Here is a 24,871-nt window from a genome sequence, read left to right as displayed (position 1 = left end):
CCAATTATTGGCCGTTGTTGTGCAGATATCAGCCAACAAAACATGTCCATAAACTGCGATGCACTGCTTATTTATTGCAAATCAACCGTCTTTTTTCCACTCGGCATGAATCGCAAAATGAGATCGACACATCCACCTATATTATTGACATTTCCAAGTTGCCGCGGGACGCACTTGGCAAAATAACCCTTGAAGTGGAGAAGGAGATCCGGGAATCCTTTCTTGAAAAATACAACTCCCTTATTTTAAAGACTCGCATGCAGGAACTTCTTGTCAAGACAAAAGTTTCTCGAATCGAATACAGGATCTTTTCCGTTTTCGCTGTAAGAAAGTTCGCCATAAAACGCCATCCATCCCTGAATTCAATCTCAAAAGTAGAACTTAGTTTCCTGAATGATCATCCCGGAGCCATTCTGGACAAACATCCAAACGAGCCTTTTGATTTGACTCGATATTCTCTAGCCCTCGGGCTCAAGGATTCGCTTTGGAATGAAGGTCCTTCATGGAAGGATTTTCCAATCCTGGCCGCCCTTTTCCTGAGAAAATCTCCCGATGATTTCATTCCGTTTTTCCAGCGTTTAAAGTGTAAAGATGCGCGCATTCTTATTCAAGAACCTAGTTTTCAGGAAAACGCACCTCCCAAAGTGGTTTTCCTTGCTCCTGATGAGAACATCTTTTTGTCTTTTGACAAAAATACCGTGAAGCTCGAACTAAATGAAAATCAAGCACGTAATGGAATCAATTTTACTCCGCGGGATCATGATGCGGATCGCAAGCAAGGCGAAAATGACAATGGCAAACAGCAACAAAAACAGGCTGGAAAAAACAATGCAAAAGGAGAGAAGGCAAGCAATGCAAAGGATAATCCGTTTTGGAAACGCCCGGAAATTGCATTTTTAGTCCTTGCTACTTCGTTGTACTATTTCTCTAGTAAGCTCTTTGATCTTTCTTCTTCGCTGGCATTAGATCGCCCTCCAATTCAAGAAATTTCTTTTGAAGAATTTCTTCTATCCTCCTATTTGAAAGAAGGCCTCGTGTCAAAGCTACTAGTGGCTTCAGATAAAACACGCGTCTATGTTTTTCTTAAAGATGAAGAAAAGGACGCATCGATGGATGAGCAAGCACGTCAGACAGCAAACGAAGAGATTCACACATATAGAAAAAAATTGTTCCCATCTCTCATGTTTACCATCGGATCTATGGAAAATTTTGAAAAGCGCCTTTCAGAGGCGTTTCAATCGCGTTCAATCTCGATGGTTCCCGTTGTTTGGGAAGTAAATCAAACATGGCCCAATGAGTCTGGTCGGCAGAATCTCGGTCCTTCATCGCTATTAACCAATGGCCTGATCTTTTTTGAAATTCTGATATCTGTCCTTCCGCTGGCGTTTATAGGATATGTCATGTGGAAGGGGTACTCATTATCGCAAAAGGGTGGGCTTGGTTCCGGATCTGGTTCCGGAAACCCTTTGGCCAGGGTTTTCAATGCCGGAAAATCAAAGGCAAAGCTTTATAATGCGCAAACTGCCCAAAAAGTTCGCTTTAAAGATGTGGCTGGAATGGATGAAACCAAACTCGAAATTTCGGAGTTTGTAAAATTTCTTCGAGAGCCACAAGTATATGCAGAGCTTGGAGCACGCATCCCAAAAGGCGCCATATTGAGTGGACCCCCTGGAACCGGAAAGACCCTTCTCGCCAAGGCGATGGCCGGGGAGGCCGAGGTTCCATTTCTTTCCATTTCGGGGGCCGAATTTGTGGAAATGTTTGTTGGTGTCGGTGCTTCTCGTGTCCGTGATCTATTTGAAGAAGCGCGAAAAATAGCACCTTGTATTGTGTTTATTGATGAGATCGATGCAATTGGAAGGGCTAGGGGCCGCTCCTCGCCCATTGGAGGCGGGGGAAATGATGAGCGGGAATCGACGCTAAATCAGCTGCTTGTGGAAATGGATGGCTTTTCATCATCTCAAGAAGCACCCGTGGTGATAATAGCTGGCACCAATCGACCAGATGTACTTGACCCGGCACTGTTGCGCCCTGGACGATTTGATCGCCATATTTCGATTGAGCGGCCCGACGCCAATGGACGGAAACAAATTTATCTTCTACATCTGGAGCCGCTCAAGCTTGATCCAAAATTGGAGAAAGGAGAAATATCTGCTCGTTTAGCATACATGACACCTGGATTTGTTGGTGCCGATATTGCAAATGTTTGCAACGAAGCAGCTCTACTTGCGGCCAGGCTCTCCCAAACATATGTGAAAGGAGAACATTTTGAGGCGGCCGTGGAACGCGTCATTGCTGGAAGCGAGCGTCGATCGCGTGTGCTTGCCACAGAGGAGAGGTCGATTGTGGCCCATCATGAGTCTGGACATGCACTTGTTGCCTGGTTCTTAGAACATGCGGATCCGGTGATGAAGGTAACCATTATTCCTCGGTCTTCTGGTGCTCTTGGCTTTGCCCGCACATTGCCTTCTGACGGGCTGCTCCTCAGCAAAGCCCAGCTGATGGATCGCATCTGCGTGGCTCTTGGAGGCCGCATAGCGGAAGAGGTGATCCTTGGACGTGCATCGATCACCTCTGGAGCACAAAATGATCTTCAAAAGGTTTGTTTTCGTGCTTATTTTATGCTTTCTTATTTTTACTGCTTCCCCTGTTCGATGATGGTGTCTTTTGATTTCCGCTTTACTTTTGTTGTTCTCGCGTAGCCAATATTTCGGGTTTTAACTTTTCAGGTGACCGAAATGGCATATGATGCCGTAAGCGTACTGGGCATGGATGATCGCATTGGGCTCCTCTCATTTCCAAACACAGAGAGAAGATTTGGGGCCCCACCGCCATACTCTGACGAGACCGCTCGGCTTATCGACGCCAGAGTCAAGATTATGATAGACGAATGCTATCAACGTGCCCTGGAGCTGATCTCTAGCCGTCAAAAAGCTCTGGAAGCACTGGCGCAAGAGCTGCTTTTGCGGGAATCTCTTCATAGAGAGGATTTGGAGCGCATCCTCGGGCCTCGACCATTTATCTCGCGCCATGCTTACGATCTGAGCAAGCACCGCGAACAAATATAGCCTGTAGATCCGCAGCATCCGGACCCCGTGACCGGGGTCAAGTGTGGCATGATCGCCCTAAACTCGCGAATCGGATCAAACATCCAAAAATAAAGTGGAAAATATCAATGGCGAGAATTAAAATTGTTCCAATTTATTTATTTATTTCTAATTTTATTTTATGAGCAACCGCAAGTTGCAGAGTAGGAATGATCATGCTAACGATTGTAGCTGAGATCGAGCGCACCATCAAAAAGGTCGATGAGGGCATTGAACAATTCGAAGAATACCTCGCAAAGCTAAATGCGTCCACCACTGCCGCCCAGAAGGAGCGTTGGGAAGGAGAAATGAAGAAGGAGGTCAAACGCCTCCAGCGTCTCCGCGACCAAATCAAGGTGTGGCAGACGTCGAACGAGATAAAAAACAAGGAACCCCTAAACGAGACACGGCGGAGGATAGAGGTGCTCATGGAGCGGTTTAAGGTGCTTGAAAAGGAAATCAAAATTAAAGCATACTCCAAGGAAGGGCTCTCGGCCATCTCAAAAGTCGATCCCAAAGAAAAGGAAAAGGCAGAAGTAGTGGCATGGATTTCCACGTCCATGGACCATCTCAAAACGTTGATAGACTCAAACGAAGCAGAGCTGGAGGCCATCTGCAACACGGCCCTAGGGGCTGGCAGTCGCCGGGCAGCCTCCGCAAAGATGGCGGGGAAGTCGCCGCGCCAGCGTGAGCTAGAGGCGCATGTAGCGCGACACAATCACCACATCTTGAAGCTGGAACTTGTGTTGCGAATGATCGAGAATGAACACATTCTCTCAGAGGAGGTCGGCTCCCTGCGCGACTTTATGGACGATTATCTTGAGAATGGAGAGGTAGGAAATAGTTTTCAATGGCGGTAGAATCCGGATTATCTCGAGGACGATTCCATCTACAGCGATTTTGACTTTTCGGCATTGGAGGCAGAGGTATTGCTCAAGCCGAGCATGTCCACCCTTAGCGCAGCCAATTCTGATGACGAAGATGAGAGGCCCCATGACGTGCTGGGGGAATCAGAGCTTCCACATCCCAAGCTTCTTTCGGCTTCACCTCCTCTGGCCCCTCCGCAAAGTGGACACAATCATCATCATCAGCATCAGCATCATCATAGAAAGTCAACGTTCGTCTCTTCTAAAGGTTTGTTTGATGTTTTTATTGGCTAGTCGCTGAAGTCGCTTCCAATGTCTCTATTCCACCCATCACATCAACGGGAAACATTCCTGTATCTTCGACACCGATCAAGGTGTGGTCGAATGTACCAAAGTCAATTATCTCGCCAGAGAATCCGTCCTCTGCGAAGAGAACAGCCGGTACCGGCGTCAGCGAGGAACGGGAACCCCCGATCTCTGCAGTGCCGTGGTTCATGTTCTCTGCAAGTAGCTGTCTTAACTCCCATCTCGATTTGGTCAGCAATGAACATCTACAAGCTGTGGAGCAGGGGTTTCCAAAGGTACAGGGGCTGGAACAGCTCGTTGCCAATATGGAGGATGCCTTTTTCAGGCCTGAAATGTCCGCAATCGATCCAAACACACACTCAGCAGCGCCATGGGAGCGGTTCAACTTTCCACGGCTTTCTCCACACGCGACAGTATGGCGTAGTTCACTCTTTGAGCGGATGGATGTCGAGTGCCTGTTTGCCGTCTTTTATTTTTTGCCAAACACCTACGCGCAGTATCTCGCTGCAAGGGAGCTCAAAAAACAGTCGTGGAGATATCACAAGAAATACCTTACTTGGTTCCAGCGGCATGAAGAGCCCAAAATCGTAACAGAGGACTTTGAACAGGGTACATACATTTACTTTGACTATGAAGCCTCGTGGTCACAGCGGAAAAAGTCCGAGTTCACCTTCGAGTACCGGTTTCTGGAGGACGCTGAGCTTGTGTAGCACGACAATCTGTACCATATAAGTAAAGGAAGTGAAACATGATCAGTTGTGGGCCGGTCGTAACATACACGGTTAGTGGAAAGTTTGCATGTCGTTTTTGGATCTCAAAGTACGCGGCTGTTTTGTAGATTGTGTCCCTCGGAACATGGCCTCTTTTTATATTTTTTTGCGCATGTTTGTTTGGTATGATTTTTGCAAATTTCAATGCCCATGCCCCTCACCCTACTCCTTTAACTGCCTTGAAACGCAAACTTCAAGCGCCTTGATGTGATTTTGGCTTCTTTGAGCACAACTTTTTAGGCTTATCAACAATCAGCCCTATTGATAGCCAAATATTCGCATCGCTAGATTTATTGCTACTTTAGAAGGTCGCTTAAAATAGCTATTTCGCGCTAAAATTTGCTCGGAACCGCAAGAATCGGTCATAATTTCTGTGCTCCTCATCGATAAGCTTGTAACCCCAAATTTAGCAGATCAATTTAGGGTTAGTGTGTGTTAATACAACCAAGTTTCTTTAATGAAGGGATGACTTTTAATTGTACCCTTCCAATTGTAAATTAGTGTGCCCCTCCAATTGTAAATTAGTGTGCCCCTCCAATTGTAAATTAGTGTGCCCTTCCAATTGTAAATTAAATTTGTTAATGGAAGCCAAGTCTTCTCTGATCTTCCTAAACGTGGTTTCATTCACAATAATACTCTTATTGTTTATAAGCGGAAAGAATCTTTTTTCTTTTATATGGTATTATTTTCTGCAACATATCCCATTGTTTCAAGGCTTTCCTGTCTCCGAAGGATTGGGGGTTTATGCAGATAGTATTTTTGATAAGGCATATAGGATCATTTTGGTTCTGCTTTTTTTCAACCTTATCACACTGATTTTCCAATACCCTGTTAAAACAATCTCAAGGCAGCCCTTGCCTGTAAAAGCGAAATCAGATTTGTCCAAATTGCTTGTTGACCGTGTTCCCATTCGGACTCCAATCGCAGATTCGTTCGGTATATCTGACAGAGTTCCAATTAAAGACCATCATCTATCAGATCTTCCTTTTGATGAGAAAATAGAGCAAAGATTAAAGCTACCTCTTGTTCTGCCACAGACGCGCCCATACTGCACCGGAGTTACTCTTCTCCCTGGGAGGGAGGAAATGAATGAGTCCACTGTAAAGTCTTCGATTACCAAGCCGCGTCTTCTGTCGTTTGCCCATCAGTTTGACATTGATGATAAGTTTTACGCAGTCTCCATAAAAAATCTAAAACAGGTAATGCATTCTGTATATCAAATGAATGTTAGTGGCTGGTATCAAAGCTGCTGCGCCCTTTGTATTCGGAAATGATCAAAGTTGACACTCTGTTAAAAGAAGCCACATTGCCTCAGTATGGCTGCCTAAGTAAAATCTTTCATCGTACTTGGTGTTCATTTTCATGGCCTAGTGCACTGGCCAAGTGTTGCCGATTTGTCTCTAAAACAGGTTTCTTGCACCGTTCTTGCAAATGACTATGCTATCTTTTTGTCCGCCGGAAAGGTTTGATGTGGATCTCCAACCAAATTTTTAGGCGGAATTGTGGCTCAGAAGACTTCAGTTGGAGCTGTTTCTTTCCCCGCATTTACTTTTTTCTTCATCCTCTTCGCACTCGCATTTGGAGCTCAAAAACAATGACCATATTCGCTCTTTCATTTATCATCGAATCAAAGGTTGTGTGTGCTTTTAACCCTTCTTAGACCTTTCCATGCTGGATAATCTTTCCGCTTTCAGGGGCCCCATTGGGGCCATGGATTCAACATCCCCGTTTATTGTGGACGCCGATATAAAGGATTCTTGTTTTTCCGACGTTGAGGTATGGTATTTACTTTTGCTCTTTTCTTAGCTATTACTTGGGATCTTCGCCATCAAGATGGACCTTTTGATGTCACCCTATTTCGATGAGTCCATTTCCACCTTCTCTAAATATGCGCTTGATTTGTTTGGATATGGAATGGGCCTGTCCTCTTCTAGTGGGAGTGAATACAGCTCTTTCGGGGGCTATAAGCGACCGCTTGAGTCCTACCAGTCTATGATTCGGCAATTTCCTCTTCAAATCGTGCGCTCAAGCCCTTCTAGCTCCAATTTCCTGCTTGTATCCCTGCTGGATGACACCCACTACTTGTCAATTGATGTAAGAGATTTGACCTCACTTTTTATAGGGACACAATCACGTCTTTTACGTGCTTGTCAATTTTTGTATTTTTATGAGCAAAAAGTATTCTGGATTCCTCGGGTTTGATTTTCCAAATTTACTTTAGGAACCTCGATTTGTCTTCAAGACACGTTGATTTGATGTCCGTTATCAAACAGACGTAAAGTGAAAGTGACAATGTGGAACCTCACCAAATTGCTTTATTTCGATAATTAAAAACTTTAAAATTAAATTTTGATGAATTCTCCCAAAGCCCTCCATGCATGGCCCCCGGGATGTTGGCATCGATTTTCTTCTCACATGTTTTTTTCGTCTATTTCATCGCTCTTGACAAAATTTCTAGAGGAGTGCTCTGGATGCGGCGCGCAATTTCACGAGAATGGACTCCCTGGTAGCCCTGGATATCTGCCTAATCTGTCAAGTAGGAGAGACAAAATATTACAAGAACTGGAGCATGCGCGACGTTCTTCTCCAAGAAATAATGCCCTTAAAGGGAGGCAGTTATCTCGGCTTGATATGGAACGAATAGAAAATCGTCTGAATACAACGTGTGTTGATGATCGCCCTATCACTTCGATGCTCCCTGAGCAGCCTCTAGGTGAAGGTAGCGTCAAAAGAAAAAAGCCTGCAATTCCTATTTGCCAAAAATGCCATAACCTTTTGAATAAAAAAGAATCCCCAGGTTCAAACGAAAGAAGTTCCATCTCCGTTATTACTCCTTTAACGAAGAATGTTTCAATAGTCAACCCCAATTTGTGGTGGGAAAAATTCCTGGCAACTTATAACGCAAAAAGAGCCATTTTTTGCTTGTTGGTAGATTCTACAGATTTCCCTACTTCATGGGCAACTTTCCACGACCAGAGTCATCAGCCTGGAAAATTAATTTCCCACTTGCAATCGATGGAAGATATTCAAGTAATCATTGCTCTGACAAAGATCGATTTGCTTCCTTTGTCCATCACGGGCGATGAAAAAGAATTGGCTAAATTTCGAAACCATGTAAAGGAGTGGGCCGCCACTGAATTAATTAAGAGACCCGTGTTTGACGTGGTTCCTGTCAGCGCAAAATCGGGGTTTAATTGTCACAATATGATTGCCTCCCTTACAAAAGCCGCATCCATTCTGATGCGAGGAAAGCCTCCTTCTGCAAAGGCTAGTATTTATCTTGTAGGGCCCACTAATTCCGGAAAATCAAAGCTATGGACCAAAATCATCAATACAAAGCGATTCTTTGAAAATAAGTGTGACACGGCAGAACCAAAAATTAGCATTTCAACGCTTTCTCCAGGGACGACGGTTGGCTTCTTTTCTGCTTCTTTGCACTATGCTCATGATTTCACAAAGACAGTTGCCCAAGAAAGCGGATCATTCGCGAAGAATTCAAAAAAAAGTGTGCTAATCGATACACCGGGAGTATTTCCTTTTGGATGGATCCCAAGATTCCTTACCCTTTCAAGTTTGGAAAAGCTCTTTTCTAGCAGTTCTCCATTTAAAGCAAATAGATATTTGGTTTTAAAAGGCCAATCAATGTGGATTGGTCCCCTTGTTAGGATTGATCTTTGTTCAAATACACATGCTGAGAAGGAGCAAGATGGACACAAACACTTTACTAATTTCGTCATTTTTGCAACGAGAAAGCTCCCCATTCATATTAATAGGACTTTTGCGGAAGCCGAAAAGGAGTATCAAAGGCTGAAAAAAGAGCAAACTTCGCCCTTGACCCAAAAGCAGTTGAAGAATGTGGAGATTCCTGAACTAAAGGTTGCCCTGGATGGAGTGGAAATTCCTAAAGGACCCATCAGAATCCCCGGTATTGAAATTGCATTATCAGGGATTGGTTGGATTGCAATTTCCCATGCCGTATCTGGTAACGACGATGGCATCTTCCTTAGAGTATGGACCCCTGAGGGCGTCGGAGCTTATTTGCGCCCAAATCCGCTATTTTTGAATTCTATCAAAGAATCTGTTAAGGCTAAAGCGGATCAACAAAAGAGGATTCTATTTAAAACCTTAAATTGCAGGCCTAAAATGATTTCAAACCCCAAAACTTAACTTGATCAAGACTAGCCGGATGAGCTACCACACCCGTGATTGACACATGTAATTTGGGCGAAGCATATTACCAAACCAACCCAAACCAACCCCCACATCAGCAAAATGCCAAACGGATATTGAAATAAAATTTTCTGTTTATGGAAATTTAATAGACTAAAAGATGACACTAATTGATCAATGGCAGGTTGTCAATTAGCCAACCCTTCCCTATAAATTGAGCGGACTCAAGTTCACATCGAAAGCAATGAAGATTACCAGCGGTGAATTCGTTTCTTCAAAGGGGCCAAGCCTTTCTCAAATGACGGCCGCTAACTCTGGCAGCCACATTGAGACATATGAAAAGCCTACAGAGTCCATAAAGATGTGGGAGACCAATCTGCAAAACCATGTTGCCTTCTTTGATAGGTAGTCTCGATAAAATTACTGATGATTTGTAGAAATGGCGACGGTGTTATAACCCTGATGGAGACATACGAGGGGCTACGTGCCATTAGGTTTGGAGTTATCGTTTCCGTTCTTGGCACCATTGTTATTCACAGCTTCATGTCGTATCCAACACAGGATTCGTGGATTCCAGATCCGACGTTCCCAATCTACATTAAGAATATACATAGATGCAAGCACGGGTCTGACTCGGAGGTGTACAACCACAGGGGTAGGGCCAAATCCGCCCCTAATCCTAGGAAATGTCAGTTCCGAACGGCTGGATTTGCTCTTTGGATCTAGCGAAAGCACGGCAAAATCGCCGATCAAAATATTTTCTTTTGAAGACATCTGGAACATGACAAACTCATTTAGGGATCTTCTGGATCCATTCGGATGGTATGTCCAAAAAGCACCGTATAGTTTGTGTTAGGTTTGCCTCAAAGTTCGAATGGATACTTCTGTGGATTTTGTCCGGATATGCTCTTGATCGATCGGCAATCGTGTCCCTGTATGATGGCTCATATTTTAAGATAATGGAAAAGATCAAACATGCGGCGGTTGGCAGTGATTTCCAGTAAAAGTTTATTAAATTCAAATTTAAGGCCTGAAACGCCAGATCATTCAGATAGCCAATCCTAGTTTCAAGGGGAATCTCAAGCTAACCCTATTTTTTCATTGGTCGGCAGGTTTCAAACCTTATGGCGTATTGATCATCAATATTCGGGTCGAATATTTTTGGATTATGAAATTTGGAAAGCAGCTTGCAAACAAAGTCTATTCGGATTGGAGATTTTACTACTTGGAATATGACAAGCTCAAAGAAATGCTGAAAGAACGGAGCGACGAAAATTTTTCTGAAGAAGACGAGGCGTTGTTTGTGGAGCGTTTGGAAAAGGAAGTTTCAAAGGTATCGTTGCCATTCCCCTACCCGATAGATTGAAAATTTTCGAAGTATGAAAGTTGACGAGTTGCAGCGAAAAATCCAACACTATGAAGATGTGTTTGGCCGAGTCTCGCTTCCGAAGCTTAATGAAAATGCCGTTGCACACTTTAAACAGGAGCTCGGCAACATTGGCTTTGAACTAGGTACCCTTGGTCGATACACACGTCTCAACTTTACGGGGATCTTGAAGATTTTAAAGAAACACGACAAACATACCGACTACAAACTGAAGCCGATGTTTCTGTTGCATTTTCGCAATAACCCGCTCTACATTCATAACATGGATATTCTTTTGCTCAGACTTTCCAATCTATATAATAGATTATCTTCCCCCTCCTCACAAGAGGCATCTGTAGATCGCCAATCTGCAAATGGTTCCACCAACTCGGAGACGTTCATCAGAAAAACGGCCAAATATTGGGTCCATCCAGACAATGTCACCGATGTCAAGCTGGCAATCCTTAAACATCTTCCCGTCATCGTATACAATAGTGCGAGTAAGCAGCAGATGACCTCAGCCTACTCTCAAACGCTCGACTTTTCAATTTCATCTGTCTACTTGGATAATGACGCACTTGAACTATATCTTGGAAGGCTAGAAAAATCAGAAGGTGCGGAGGCAATCCGAATTCGATGGTATGGCAAGTCCCATGATCCTGAACTTGTATTTGTGGAGCGGAAAATCCACAAGGAAGACTGGACCGGTGAAATTTCGTTTAAAAGCCGATTCCAATTGAAGGAAAAACATGTCAAAGATTATCTGACAGGACAATATACGCTCGAAAAGGCGCTAATGAAAAAGCGGTTATTGAAGCAGCAGGATGATGCTGCCATTGACGAGCTCTCAAAGCTTTCTTCCGAAGTGCAGGAAACGATATCCAAAAGGCGTCTCCGCCCATATGTTCGTACAAGATACAATCGAATGGCATTTCAATACCCGGGAGATGCTTCAGTTCGCATCTCCCTCGATACAGAACTGGTGATGATTAAAGAGAATCCCGCCTCTGAAGATTCTTGGAAAAGAGAAGATATCAGCTCGCTAGAGTACCCATACGCTGAGATTCCAGAGTCGGAAATTGTAAAATTTCCTTATGCCATTTTGGAAGTCAAGCTGCAAACAGAGACCGGTGCTGATCCGCCAAAATGGATTACCGACTTGATCTCGTCCCAGTTAATGGAGGAAGTCCCAAAATTTTCAAAGTTTGTGCATGGAATTGCTGTCCTTTATGAGAAACAAGTGCAGCTATTTCCATTTTGGATTTCCCAAATGAATATCGATATCCGGCAAAACAAGGGAAACTTTACGCCAATTTCAAGCCCGCTCCGGTCTGCAGATAGTGCTCTAGAGTTTGAATCGGGATCAATCACCCCCTTGTTAGTTGCATCTTCTAATTCACAACAGGCAGATTTGGGATCGCAACTGCAACCATCGAGTGCTAGTTCTCATTCGCAGAAACAAGGCTCCTCATTGAACCCCAATAACAATCACGTAATCATAGATATATCTAGCAAGAACCAAAGTGAAGAGCAGCAGCATCCATTGCTTTTAAGGTCATCCGTGAGACCCCAAATCATAAGAAGGGATTCACTAACTACCAGGACACTGACACCCCCTGCAAAAAGATCGCCCAGAATAAATAGCAGGATTCAGACAACAAGTGGAAACCATACCCTCGTTAATAAACGAATAGCTGTTCCTGTACGGGTGGAGCCGAAGGTCTTCTTTGCGAATGAGCGAACATTTCTTTCTTGGCTCCATTTTTCCATTTTTTTGGGGGGTGTCTCTACCGCACTCGTAGGACTGGGGCACAAGACTGCAAAGATCTCGGGATATATTTTCACCCTTGTTTCGGTAGTGTTCTCATTCTATGCGCTATATACATATCTTTGGCGGGCAAAGAAAATTCGGGAACGAGATCCAGGCCCGTATGACGACCTGGTCGGTCCATCCGTTCTTGTGGTCGTATTTCTGATGGCTATGCTGGTAAACTTTGCATTTACAGTCTATAAAGACCAAAGCGAGCTACTCTCCCTGCTCGGCTTCGATATGATAGAGGAGGGTGCAAGAAGAACTTCTGTCATCGAGTATGAGACACTTTATTAAAATTAAAGTCTAAATTAAAATTAAGTTGCCAATTGGTAATAAATTTCGAAGAGAACATTTCCAATTATTTCGTCGATTTATTTCTGATTACATCCATCACCGGAAATGGTAGATCATGCTAATTTATCTTTCTTTGTAGACCCAAAAACGTAGAAATTGTGGACGTTCAAAGCACGGTCGCGGACATGTAAACCCCATTCGTTGTGTCAATTGTGGGCGCTGCACACCCAAAGACAAGGCTGTCAAACGATTCCTTGTCCGAAACATCGTTGAAAGCGCCGCTGTGCGCGACATCTCCGAAGCATCCGTTTATGACGAATATGCCCTTCCAAAGCTCTACATCAAGATGCAATATTGTGTCTCATGCGCCATTCATTCGCGCGTGGTGAGAGTACGTTCCCGTGATGGACGCCGCGTTCGCCATGTCCCCCGCTTCAATTACAAGGTAGGGTATATACTTTTTACAGTAGGCTGGTGCAGCTTCTGGGGCCCGTAAGATCGCCACTGCTGCCGCCAAGTAGACGCTGTAGTATTTATCGTCAATAAACCGCTGGCATCACACATAAATAGTGTTTTGGCCCATTTGGGCACCAGGAAAATGTGTGCATTCAACTTGCATGTAGGTGGTCATAAGTATTGGCACATCTGCTTGTTAGAATGTAGGCGCAAACTTGGAAAATACGGAATCCAAAACTAGGGCCATTGCCAGCACGTAATGTAACAGTGCCACATCGACGATTCAAGTCGGTAACAGTGCAGCTCCAAATAGGTTTATTATTGACTGACATGCAAGTCAGTAGGGGCAGAGGAGGAAGCTAAGCGCAGAATCCTGCCAATTGCAATGGTCTTTCCCTCGTCGCGGAGATTGAAGCGACCCAGTTGCTGGTGCGTTTCAAACGTCTCTAAGCAGACGGGGCCTGAACACTTGATATCGACAATGAGCGTCTGGCCTTGCTTTGCAAATTTTGGTTTTGCTTGGGTTTTCTCCCCAGTCTTCGGATCAAGTAGGAAAAGAAACTTGATAATGGTAACCTCTTCGACTAGCGAGTGGGCATGCATAACAGCAGTGTATCCCGGACATATGATATTCTTGTGCTCGACTATCATCATCTGTGCCATGAAGCGAGTAACCACGGAAATTGGACGATCCACATCACAAAGTACAAATCCTGGCGAGACGTCTTCCTCCTCAATTCCTTTTACTTTGATGCGAACAATGTCGCCAGAAGACGCACGTTGAGCCTCAACCTCACCTGAACCTTCAAAAAATATGGAGGTCACTTCAATCTCTCGCCTATTAGGCATCACCAAAAGGTGCGACCCACGAACAAGCGAGCCCGATTCGATCTTCCCCGAAAGAAGTGTGCCCATATCCTTGCTCTTTTCAGAAATGGGCATCATGAAGGGTGCATCGACTTTCCGCTCCCATGAGGGCAGTTCGTCAAGAAGTTGTAACAATGAGGGCCCATCATACCAAGCACAAATGCTCTTTTTGATTCGCTCGACGAGGTTATCCCCTGTGAAGCCGGAAAGTGGTAGAAAATCGCAATCTCGCTCCTTGAAGCCACATCCCTTGAGAAATGTTGTCAGTCTGGAAACGATTTCCTTGTATCTAATCTCAGACCATTGCACGGTGGAATCATCCATCTTGTTGACGACGATAACAATCCGGCGGACGCCAAGTGTTTTGGCTAGCATTGCGTGCTCGCGCGTCTGTCCCCCGCGTTCAAACCCCGTCTCAAACTCGCCCTTACGTGCCGAGATGACCAAGATTGCAATATCTGCCTGTGCAGCTCCACTGATCATGTTTGGCACATAATTCTTGTGTCCTGGAGCATCGAGAATAGTGAAGCGACGACGAGCCGTCTCAAAAGATGCCTTTCCACACTCGACGGTGATGCCTTTTGAACGTTCTTCTTGGTTTGTGTCCAGTGCCCACGATAAATACCACGATTCACGATTAAGCTCTTTGGACTCGCGCTCGTATTTTTCTAAAGTACGCTGGTCCACCTGACCCGTTGCATACAGGATGTGGCCACCAAGGGTCGATTTACCGGCGTCTACATGGCCAATAAAGACAATAGAGAAGGGCTCCTTTGCCGCAAACGCATCAGTCGCTGTGGACACGGCAAGGCGCTTCATGCCCTCCTCCAGGACACTGCTCATTGAATATTAATTTAAAATTATTGGCTAGGCTTGAAATTAAACCAAATTAAATTAAATTAAATTTCCACCAAACCGGGGATTGAAACAAATTCTTTTGTGAATTTTTATTGAGCTGAAAGAAATTAATTTCCTAAGGCATTAAAGGCAGTACTATGTCGTTATGGCACTCAGATTCTGAGGTAGATGTTTCCAAGCCCATACCTTGCTCCGAATCTTCGTAGCGTACCACAAAAAGCTTGATGGCCGTATTGTTCCAGATCGAGGCCTGCTCCTGATGCAGACAAACAATTCCATACATATATGAGGTGAGCCACGATTGGATCTCTGGGCTCATTCTAAAGCGGATCACCTGTAGAGGATAGTTGAGTGGTACCAACCCCACTAGCGTGCGTTTGCGCAGAAACCGCACCATTTCATCCTCAGCTACGACGGCATCATCTCTTCTATTGTTAAATAAATCGATACAAAAGCGGGAAACATTCAACAGGGAAATGCAAAAATCAGCACTGAACCAAAACTTACTTGAGTAGCAACTTGAGATCAGGATCGAGGCACTTAAAGACACTGACTAGCAGTGAACAATCAAGTAGCTTGAATGCTTCCATGAACTACGGATCAGTTGCCACATTTACCTCTTCTTCGGTCCAACGATGCGTACTAGAGATCTCCGCTTGCATCTCCGGATCCCGTTTGAAAATGGACCCGATGCCTTCGCCCATGACATAATCTGAATACCGCCACTTGGCAAGTGTCTCGAAGAAAGCTCTTGAACGCATTAATCCAGCAATCAGACACACCATGCCGTCGTATTGGTATTGCATCATGGTGGTGAACGTGCGTAGAAGCAGGTGGGCACACTTGGCATGCGGTATCGATGAGCGGTCAACGGAAAGGCGTGCAAGTTGTTCAAACAACGCAATAAGCCGATGTGTTGTGACGGGAGAAAGAGTCTAAAAGATAAACTTGGGTATTTGCACCTTCAAGTATGGCGAAATGTTCAGAATTGCCGTCAACAGGCATTCACCAATCGTAAGCAGGCGATTGCTGCTGGCCCCAAGGATCCGAACCATGGATAGCACGAAAAAGTCTCCATATGAGCCAGAAAATTCAGGCAAGTGTCGGCCGTGGACCCGAAAATCCGTATACGGTGTGTTAAGCCTGATGGCCAGTTCGCGCTCACTGCTAAGCTGCAGCAGCACAAAGCAGGATAGGTGTACCAACCCGTCGGCAGCTGGATTTAAAAGAACGCACTTACATTGATCGAGTTCAGCCTCCGAGGCGTAATATGTCAATGCCGAGACAAAGTCCAGGATCGATTCCTCATACACGATGAACTTGAAAAAGGCTGAATTGAGATCAATCAGCCTCCACAGTAGAATCATGATCTCAGGGTAGACCGAAATCTGATGTACAGATGCAGGGAGCACTGCCGAAGAAGCCTATGGCAAGTGGGGAAATTACTTACCCGAATGGGATTGGTCAACAACGCCAAAAAGCCTGCATAAATCCGACGGAAGTCGGATTCGCGGTACAGCTTGCCCAAGTAGTTTCGGAAGCTATTGCCGAACGTCTAAAAAAATAAGACAAGCAGACTAACCTTGATGTCGCCCGAGGTTTCGGGGCCAAATATGATTGCTCTGAGCGACGGACCAGTGATATCAATTTCTAGAGGGACATCTTCAAGCAACGAGCGTGTATTCGTATGGGTGGGGGGATCATTTTCTTTGATATCTTCAGCTTTTGCGCTGGCAAGGTTGACATCATCTAGAATGGGGGACTTGAAAAGGTCACCGACCCCCAATTCTGGGCTCGATTCGGTCACGGAGCAGTTTGAAACGGGTTCAGGGGATATCGACTCCGGAATAGAAACGGGCTGGGGCTCTGGAGTCAATTCGGGCTTCAAAGTGTGATTTGCACGCGGTTCTTCAGATGGGCAAGGCGTTGCATCCAGTAGATATGTGGCGGGGTCAAAATCAAGCAGCAAGTTTAGTAATTGGACGCAAAGAGAAGCAAATTGTTCGCAATACTCGTCGGCAAAGAAAAGATGCGAATACCTATGAACGATTATGCGAATGGATTTACGGTAGTCCCCAGCCATTCGGGTCAAATTTAAGAATCACGTTGAGCAATGAACACAAAAGCGAGAGCACGAGCGGCTCCTTCAGGGTACACGCAATAAAAAAAGAAAATGGCGGTAACTCTCGCGAAGCTACAAATAGGAAGGGACATTAATACATGGCTCCTGGAACATGCGCCATGAAAACAGCACAAGAATGAGGCGTATGATTTCCATGCGGTTGAGGTCGATTTGTTGGAACGACTCTACCTGCTTTTCAGAACCAATTCCGGACTCCCAGATCGAGTAGAAAACCTTGATATTTTCGTCCGTGGCATTGGGAGGGATGGTAAACCCAGGCACAAAGAGCAAATCAAGAACAGCTGGCGCCAGTCCACACTAAAAAAAGAGCAAATCGTGTACCCATTCTTCGGTCGAGTCAACGGCACTGCCTATAGGCACAGAGTGCTGTTGAGCAAAAAGGATTCGTAGCTTCTGATCTTCAAATATGATCGGAAGGATCCTGCATAGCATTCGCGTTGCATGTAGCAGTTTTTGGATGGTGGCCGAATCTGCCACGTATTGTCGGACACTGGGAAACTGGCCCGAAAAGGTGGGTGCGAGAAACTCCTTGATCACGGCAACAAGCTGCGCTTGAGAGACGAAAGGGCTTACCTTTGTGAGGATGATTAATACCGCCTCTGGGTTGGAATGGAGTGCCTCTCTGATTACTGTTGGAGGGATTTTCTCAAGTATCTCCTCAAGCGGCAGCCCTTGGTCTTGCCATAGAGTGGACCAGAAGGGATGCTCATCTTCAAGAAATGGCTAATAGAAAGAGAAAATAAAATACAATCTCCGATATCTTTTCCTTGTATGCGATGGACTTGAGGGCATCGCATATGTTAATTTTGCTTTCCGTGGCCCCCATCAAGAATACGATGCTGCGGAATCTTAGATTTTAAATGTGAAAAAATGCAACCCCAACCACACTGAACAAAATTGTAAACCAATTTCCAAATTCCAGTCCAATTTCCAAAAGTTCGACCCCATTCCAAGTAATCAAAACTTGCATTGTGATTGCCAAATGCAATTCAATTTTCAATTTTCAGGTTTCAATTTTACCCATGAATTTGCTGAAGAGCTTTCAGAGGTACATTGATGCTATTACACGCTCCGCGAGTGGGCCCACTGTGATGCTTGTGGATTCCACGACAGTATCTGCAACTTGCATATTATGATGTAGATCAAATATTTGAGTTTGATCGTGCCCCTCTCCTATCTGCTCACCAAGGAGATCTACCTGGTCGACCTTATTGAAAATGTGGAGCTGCGTTCCAGCTTGAGGTGTTTAAATTGCATTGTGTTTGTCAGACCTACACCGCCAATCATTTCTGCACTTGCTGCCGAACTTGCCGCGCCAAAATACGCCTCTTACTCCATATGTGCCGCTCGCTATGACTAATGCATAGACTTTGCGAATTTTGTCAAGCCATCGCAGATCGAATTTCTTGCAAAGCAGGACTTTCAAGAGCGAGTCGTTGAAATCAGTGTTGATTTTTTTTCTAAGTTTAGGAACTGTTCTTGGATGTATTTCTGGCTAGCGAATGCTCCTTCTATCTTGGCATTCCACACTGTATGCCTGCAGAGTCGATTGGCCATTGGGATAAAGATGCCTTGTACCGATCTACAGAGTCGCTGGCTGCATTGATCCTGACGCTTCAGAAAAGACCGCTGATTAGGTACATGGCATCCTCGCCAATGACGTACCAGTTGGCAAGATCATTGAGTGTAGGCGCATCTTTTGCTAAAAATAGGATATGCTCAAGGAGGATCCGCAGCTCTTTTCTTTTCCGCGGGTGTGCGACACGGCGCCAATTTTACTTCTTTTAGATCGAAGCATCGACCCGATAACCCCTCTTTTGATTCCGTGGTCATACCAATCAATGCTACACGAGTTTTTTAACATTAAAGACGATCGGATTCTGCTAGACGAGCAAGATGAAGAAAATCAGCAGCCTGCTTCGACGAACACCGGCCCCATAGCCCTTTCATTCCAAGAATCTCGAGATCCGTTTTTTTCTGAAAACAGGCTGAAATATTATGGGGATGTTGGCCTTGCTCTTAAAACGTACATTCAAGAGTTTTTTGACATGCGCGGAAAACACTTGAAAATTGAATCTCTTTCCGAAATGAAGCGATTTACCGAGCAACACGGGCAGTTTTCTGAACGCGAAGCAAATGTCCAAAAACACGTCAAGCTTTTGGAGAAACTTCACAATGTCGTTGATCATCTTTCTTTGTACGAAATTTCCGAATTTGAGCAAAGTTTGGTGTCGGCAACGCTTTCCTCTGCCTCGGGAAAAAAAGGCTTCGGCGGCATGTATTTAGGTCTTGAAAACAATGCTTCTGTAGATCCTGAGGCCGAAATCATCATTTCTCAACTAAAGTCTCTGCTGTCCAAAAAGCTGATCCACGACGATGCAATGAAGTTTAAATTGGCCGTGTTGTCGATCGTGAAGCTGGGAATCTATTCATCGAGAACTTTTTCCGAGATAAAGCAGCTGTTTCCAGATCTCACCAACGAACAAATCGAGGTATTTGGTGTGTTGAATAGACTTTTAGTTTCTGGATTCTCTCAGGCGCATCTTCTCCATTCTTGACATAAAAATTGAGTGTGACGCAAGTGGCTCCAACTCCTCTGCTATGAACATATTTAAGGACTCCATATTTACCCGTGCACGCCAGGCATTTTCGTCCGGGATCAAGGTAGTGCATTAATTTGGTTTATTTCCCATCAAAGGATGACGTGGAGTTGGTCTATACACGGCACAAGCCGCAGCTTCAGCAAGTGATCGAACTTCTTATCAAAGGAAAGTTATCGGACAAGCAGTTTCCCTTTTTCGACCAACCCGTCAAAGAAAAGTTAACTGTTTTGCGATTCTCATGATTAGGCCCAAGGAAGCGATCATATTCCTTATCAATGGAGTTACCTTTGAGGAGATGCGGCTTGTTTCGTTATACAATGCCCAAGAACTGGGATCTTCTCTTTTAATTGGAGGAACTTGCATACTAAACTCATCAAGGTAGCATTTATTGGACATCCCTTTCGTTTAGTTATCTGGCAGACTTGATGAGGTCTATTTGTAAATAAACAACTTAAGTAAAGATCCACAACCAAGTTATCAATACAAATGCCAACGCCATCGCGGCTACAATGGAGATGTGATATGCTATGCACTGCTTTATATAATGAAACTGGATGATGTCCGCTCGCTGATCCGGTCTCGTATGTTGTCTTTTCGATTGCATGTAGTTTACATGTGAATCGGTATGTTGGAAGGCTCCAATGCAGTGTCAAGGTGTGGCAAAGAATACTCGCCAATATGTTCATAAAATCCTTCCAACTGCGAGGGATCAAGAATAACCGTCTTGTCATACCATTCGATGTCAAATTCCTACATTCGTCAAACAAACAAAGTCTTACCAAGTTTTCATTGATGAACACATCTCCATCTGTGATATCGCATTCGTTAGTGATATCGCATCCATTAGTGATATCGCATTCATTAGTGATATCATACCGAGCAGCTTCGTTTGCAAATGCGTCCTGATTGGGATGTGGTTGATCATGGTTCATGGTAGCTTCTTTGCCAACGATAGCGTGGAGTGGCGATTGACTGGAGCCCAAGTTGTCTTGCAAAATTGAGGCAGCCATATGCACTTCATTTGCTACAATTGGACTCTCAACTGAAGTTGCCACATTTGCGTTCGGGCTTGTGCTGGTATCCATTTCATCCCCAAGTTTCTGAACACCCGCACTTTCCTTCGTATGATTATGTGAATCGGCATGAAAAGTGGCAATGCAAGGCACTTCATGGCTGGTTGGTCTGTACGATTGCACAGATTCCTCAATCAGAGGTTCATTTTCGGCTGCAGAAACAGACAACGACAGACTTTCTTCGAGTAGGATATTCTCCTGCATCTCTTGTGTAGCATGCAAAAGGGCAGAGGGAAGGCCTTTAATTATCATAGAAAGCCTGGGGTCTCTATTTGACGACGCCAATACTACCGCATGGGATTTAATCAAAAAAGAGGCGAGTAATTTGTCAATGTGAGGACGTAAGCTCTTGTCCGAAAAAAGGGTATTACAAGAGATCAGGCAATCTAGGATATTCTTCACTCTTGAATTGCATACCGCCAGTGGAAGAAGAGCAATAACAGCAGGGATCACAGTTCCAAGCAAAGTAGATCTAAAGCTTTGCGAGGAAGCAAATGAATTACATTTAATGCCCGAGATTAAATACAACCCTGCGCGGCAATTCATAGCCGTAACATCCAAATGAAGCAGCAGCGAAATTAGCTTTACAATGGAAGACGAATTGAGGGCCACTGGATAGGAAATATTATTGATTCGCTCCCCTTTTGCCAAGGCAGTTTGGAATCCTTTTACAATTAATTCACACAATCGGCCACTGATCGAATGGAGAATAGCCGTCAAGTCCCCAGGGGCCTGACAGCATGCAAAAGGAGCAAGCATAGCTTCAAGAGCATCAAAAGCCAAAAATACAACTTTGGCATGTTTATCATAAAGGCAGATATCGACAAGAAGCGGTATGATTTTAGTCAGCTTTTCAACCGAACAAATTTGGCCACGTTTGGAGAAAAGCTGCTTAAGAGTGCCAAGCACATTGGCCCTAACTTCCCATTTTGCGCTTTTCAGCGGAAAAAGGAGCGAAGAATCAATGACGGGTGGCCGAAAATCTTCCTCCTCATTTAACTTTGGCATAGTGCTGGCTGAGCTTTGCATACAAGGGTCTCTTGATGGCGGTGAAATAAATATCGAGCCGGATGGTCTAGGAAGCGGAATTCTCGCCGCTCCAGACTCAATAGATGAAACCCTGGTCTTAGTAACAACGGCGGGCGTTTTAAGATTGTGATGAGCCTCAAAGGAGGGTGGTTGCATCGTGCTAAACCCGCTAACCAAGCATGGCTCTGGCGATGGCGGTTTAGAAATCCGTACGGAAGCACCAAATCTTCCCCCGCCGCTTGGGTTGGCATTTGATGGCGCAGAGAAAATGATAACGTCGTCAGCTGCATTTGATCCTTGAAGCTTTGAATTAGAGCCAACAATGTAGTTTTTTTCATTCAACTGGGTATGCTGGGCAGAGGTCGAGGCGGACGCTGATCTTCGAAAAAGTTCAGTCCTTCTCAAAACAGAAGGAGTGGTGCCTCCAGATAAATTGACCTTGATTTGCAAAACCTTAAGAGCATGCGGTGAGGCAGTTTCGAGAAACCTAGCAAAGCTATAAACAAAATCCAACCTTGAAGCGAAATCCGGAAACTTTGACCGGTATATTTTAAACGCTGCAACGGCATTTGAGCGGACCTCTTGTGAGGCATCGGCTATGGCCACCAAAAGGAATTTTCCTAGCAAAAGATTTTCTTCTTCTTGCAGATCGATGCCCTCTAAAGTAAGTCAGTAGCAACACGAAACCTTGTTCAAGAAATTTCAACACAAACGTAGATGCATATTGTCTAAGCGATTTGTTTTGAGATGCTATCATCTCATTGACACGATGCACTAGTAACGGGGCAGGAAGCCCCATTTTTATCAGAGCCTCAACAGCCGAAATAGAACGAACAACAAAAATGCGATTAGCACGTCCACACAGTTTTAGCAAGGCAACGAAAATGGAATACTGGCTCGAATTGCTGGTAAGCATGCTGCATGATGACGCGTTGTCCAAAAAAGAAAAGCTTTCAACAGAGTGTTTCGAAAAATAAACATAAATTTCGGCGATTCTAGCAACAAGCTCAGTGGCGCTGCCGGACAGTTTTGTTCTATCAGAAACAATCTATCTTATCAAATGGACATAATGCTACCGATGTGGATAAAGCTTGTGCAAGAGGCGAATTGTATGAAAACGATTTTAAAAAGACAGGCTCAATTTCGGACAAGCAGATGTTTGCCGATGGATGGATTTTAATGCATGCAAGAACGGCATTGCAAATCTCACCGATGCGTTTCCAACAATCTTCATGTAGCTGCCAAGTATGCTCGCCTTCCTTAGCAGAAGCAGAGCCGGGAGAAAAGTATGCCGTGATTTTGCTTATGTCTTGTAAGATTGCATACGTATCATCCTAAGAATAAAGTATTGGAACAAAGCCATTCTCCTACAGTATTGCAGAAATTTGTTGCCATTGGGAAAATAAAATTGAATTTGGCGCAAATGGACATGTCAATTTTAAATTACAAAAAAATTCATGTTCAGCGTCGTTTGCCCTGAGCAGTATCATGAGGCCTTTTTCGCGGAGGGACTTAGATCGGATGGGAGGTCGTTTTCCGAAGCCAGACCAGACTTTACAATATCCAAGGCCTCTTTGTCTGAATCTTCAGAGTATCAATCACACATCGTTAGGAAAGGAAATTCAGTCATTTACATAAACATTTTTCCGCAGGTTACCACGCCTAGTGTGTCTGGATGTGGATTTCTTGCAACCAAAGTTTCATTTTATTCAAGCCCAAGTGAAATCTACCCTTCTAAAGACAAGGACATCAGATATTCCCAAGCGTTGCATTCGATCCTTTATCCGGTTTTGCAGCACTCTACCTTTCCAATCAATGAAGGCTCCAGCGCCGTTTGGGCCGTTTATCTCGAGGTGCTTGTTCTTGTTGATGACGGATCTATTTTTGAGCTAATCCTTGATGCCTCTGTGGCCGTGCTGAAGGCATTTTTCCTTCCTGTAGTGACCATAGACGAGCTGGAGGATGGATCGGTGATTGTCAGCAAGTCTGGAAGCCTGTCTCAAATACCTTTGATAGCTCCCAATATAAATTTATCCTCCAAAACTATTGCCATTATACCTTTAAGCCAACCCAAAGAAATGGATATCAACTCTGACCTTCCAGAGAAAATTATCCTGGTGGATCCAACACGATGTGAAGAATTATTGCCCAACAAGTCCGATATCATGATAAACAGCATTGCGAACTCGCAAGAATGCTCCAAGAAAATCGTCAATATTTCCAAACGATATGGCCCATCGTTGCCTTGGAATTTAATCCGCTCCTCAATTGAATAAAATAATTTGTTGCCGAGGCAGTTTGTCAAACCGTTGGCTGTTAATTTGTCTCCAACAACTCAATTTGCTAATAAACAGGCGATTGATCAATTTAAGTTTATTTTATGTCAGAAATCAAACTCAACTCTTAACTTTCTCTGTACTATAAATGGGCGTGCAAATTTCCAAGCCCAAAAAATGCCTTCATCCACAAAATCTGTACTTGTTGTTCTAACCAATTCAAACACGATTTCCTCATCATGCCCACCCGGTGATAAATGCTGCACCACTCCCTCCTCGGAGCAAAAAACAGTTTCGGGCTTCGACATCAAGGAAGTTGCTTACATATACTTGAATCTTTGTAAGAAAATGAAGCTTCCCATTACCTTTGCTACGCCACATGGTGGAATGGCACCTGTTGACCCAAGTTCCAAAGAGGAAACAGAAAAGGACTCATATGTCCGCGAGTTCTTAAGAGATACCAGTCTGCTCGATAGATTCCATGACACTAAACCGCTCAGCAGCATTAATCCCGAAGAATATTCGATTGTCCTTATACCCGGAAAGTATGCGACCATGGTGGATCTCGCTTCAAATGATACTCTTTGTAAGATTATCGATGCCGTTTATTTCAAGAATCGCGGTATCATAGGGACCATTGGGCATGGTGTGTGTGCCTTGTTTTCGTGCCAGTCAGAAGAAAAAGACAAGCCAAAAGCCTCCCCATTGTGTAAGAATTTTCTTAAAGGCAGAAGATGCACTGGCCCCACAAATGAAGAGGAAAAAATTCTAAACATCGACCATTGCCTCCCATATCTCATTGAAGATAGGCTTCGCGAATGTGGAGCCCACTTTGAATCGGCGCATCCTTTTAGCCCGTTTGTTGTTGTAGACGAACGACTTGTGACGGGGCAAA

General features: G+C 44.4%; 12 protein-coding genes across 12 annotated transcripts; 8 read left to right on the top strand and 4 right to left on the bottom strand.

Annotated features, from left to right (window-relative positions):
• Window positions 1–552: 552 nt before the first annotated feature.
• Window positions 553–3,068, top strand: DI09_20p120 (uncharacterized protein; the record flags this gene model as incomplete). Its single annotated transcript, XM_013383068.1, has 3 exons — window positions 553–565; window positions 592–2,600; window positions 2,730–3,068. 3 exons carry the CDS (start codon window positions 553–555, stop codon window positions 3,066–3,068), a joined length of 2,361 nt encoding a protein of 786 aa, XP_013238522.1.
• Window positions 3,069–3,256: 188 nt separating this feature from the next.
• Window positions 3,257–4,968, top strand: DI09_20p110 (uncharacterized protein; the record flags this gene model as incomplete). The annotated part of the gene is made up of 3 exons (XM_013383067.1): window positions 3,257–3,919; window positions 3,947–4,220; window positions 4,247–4,968. 3 exons carry the CDS (start codon window positions 3,257–3,259, stop codon window positions 4,966–4,968), a joined length of 1,659 nt encoding a protein of 552 aa, XP_013238521.1.
• A 2,412-nt stretch (window positions 4,969–7,380) lies between these two features.
• Window positions 7,381–9,195, top strand: DI09_20p100 (uncharacterized protein; the record flags this gene model as incomplete). The annotated part of the gene is made up of 1 exon (XM_013383066.1): window positions 7,381–9,195. The coding sequence occupies one exon, from the start codon at window positions 7,381–7,383 to the stop codon at window positions 9,193–9,195; it is 1,815 nt and encodes a 604-aa protein (XP_013238520.1).
• Window positions 9,196–10,366: 1,171 nt separating this feature from the next.
• Window positions 10,367–13,167, top strand: DI09_20p90 (uncharacterized protein; the record flags this gene model as incomplete). Its single annotated transcript, XM_013383096.1, has 3 exons — window positions 10,367–10,531; window positions 10,593–12,652; window positions 12,825–13,167. 3 exons carry the CDS (start codon window positions 10,367–10,369, stop codon window positions 13,165–13,167), a joined length of 2,568 nt encoding a protein of 855 aa, XP_013238550.1.
• Window positions 13,168–13,445: 278 nt separating this feature from the next.
• On the bottom strand, window positions 13,446–14,837 carry DI09_20p80 (uncharacterized protein; the record flags this gene model as incomplete). Its single annotated transcript, XM_013383095.1, has 1 exon — window positions 13,446–14,837. One exon carries the CDS (start codon window positions 14,835–14,837, stop codon window positions 13,446–13,448), a length of 1,392 nt encoding a protein of 463 aa, XP_013238549.1.
• Window positions 14,838–14,967: 130 nt separating this feature from the next.
• DI09_20p70 (uncharacterized protein) lies at window positions 14,968–16,935 on the bottom strand (the record flags this gene model as incomplete). The annotated part of the gene is made up of 6 exons (XM_013383094.1): window positions 14,968–15,280; window positions 15,360–15,391; window positions 15,470–15,787; window positions 15,905–16,263; window positions 16,303–16,393; window positions 16,435–16,935. 6 exons carry the CDS (start codon window positions 16,933–16,935, stop codon window positions 14,968–14,970), a joined length of 1,614 nt encoding a protein of 537 aa, XP_013238548.1.
• Window positions 16,936–17,046: 111 nt separating this feature from the next.
• Window positions 17,047–17,965, bottom strand: DI09_20p60 (uncharacterized protein; the record flags this gene model as incomplete). The annotated part of the gene is made up of 3 exons (XM_013383093.1): window positions 17,047–17,292; window positions 17,338–17,705; window positions 17,884–17,965. 3 exons carry the CDS (start codon window positions 17,963–17,965, stop codon window positions 17,047–17,049), a joined length of 696 nt encoding a protein of 231 aa, XP_013238547.1.
• Window positions 17,966–18,017: 52 nt separating this feature from the next.
• Window positions 18,018–18,355, top strand: DI09_20p50 (uncharacterized protein; the record flags this gene model as incomplete). The annotated part of the gene is made up of 2 exons (XM_013383092.1): window positions 18,018–18,107; window positions 18,137–18,355. The coding sequence occupies 2 exons, from the start codon at window positions 18,018–18,020 to the stop codon at window positions 18,353–18,355; spliced, it is 309 nt and encodes a 102-aa protein (XP_013238546.1).
• A 173-nt stretch (window positions 18,356–18,528) lies between these two features.
• Window positions 18,529–20,156, top strand: DI09_20p40 (Sec1/Munc18-like (SM) protein; the record flags this gene model as incomplete). The annotated part of the gene is made up of 6 exons (XM_013383091.1): window positions 18,529–18,681; window positions 18,708–19,487; window positions 19,516–19,659; window positions 19,694–19,815; window positions 19,845–19,976; window positions 20,060–20,156. The coding sequence occupies 6 exons, from the start codon at window positions 18,529–18,531 to the stop codon at window positions 20,154–20,156; spliced, it is 1,428 nt and encodes a 475-aa protein (XP_013238545.1).
• Window positions 20,157–20,207: 51 nt separating this feature from the next.
• Window positions 20,208–22,616, bottom strand: DI09_20p30 (uncharacterized protein; the record flags this gene model as incomplete). Its single annotated transcript, XM_013383090.1, has 3 exons — window positions 20,208–20,321; window positions 20,378–22,359; window positions 22,469–22,616. The coding sequence occupies 3 exons, from the start codon at window positions 22,614–22,616 to the stop codon at window positions 20,208–20,210; spliced, it is 2,244 nt and encodes a 747-aa protein (XP_013238544.1).
• A 541-nt stretch (window positions 22,617–23,157) lies between these two features.
• DI09_20p20 (uncharacterized protein) lies at window positions 23,158–23,976 on the top strand (the record flags this gene model as incomplete). Its single annotated transcript, XM_013383089.1, has 1 exon — window positions 23,158–23,976. One exon carries the CDS (start codon window positions 23,158–23,160, stop codon window positions 23,974–23,976), a length of 819 nt encoding a protein of 272 aa, XP_013238543.1.
• Window positions 23,977–24,153: 177 nt separating this feature from the next.
• DI09_20p10 (ThiJ/PfpI family protein) lies at window positions 24,154–24,871 on the top strand (the record flags this gene model as incomplete). Its single annotated transcript, XM_013383088.1, has 1 exon — window positions 24,154–24,871. A coding segment is annotated over one exon (718 nt), but the record flags the coding sequence as incomplete, so codon positions are not given.

Source organism: Mitosporidium daphniae (genome assembly GCF_000760515.2).
Source record: "Mitosporidium daphniae strain UGP3 chromosome Unknown contig-20, whole genome shotgun sequence".
Lineage (NCBI taxonomy): Eukaryota > Fungi > Microsporidia > Mitosporidium > Mitosporidium daphniae.
Note: the sequence above shows the minus strand (reverse complement) of the source record. Positions and strands in the feature narration are given on the sequence as shown.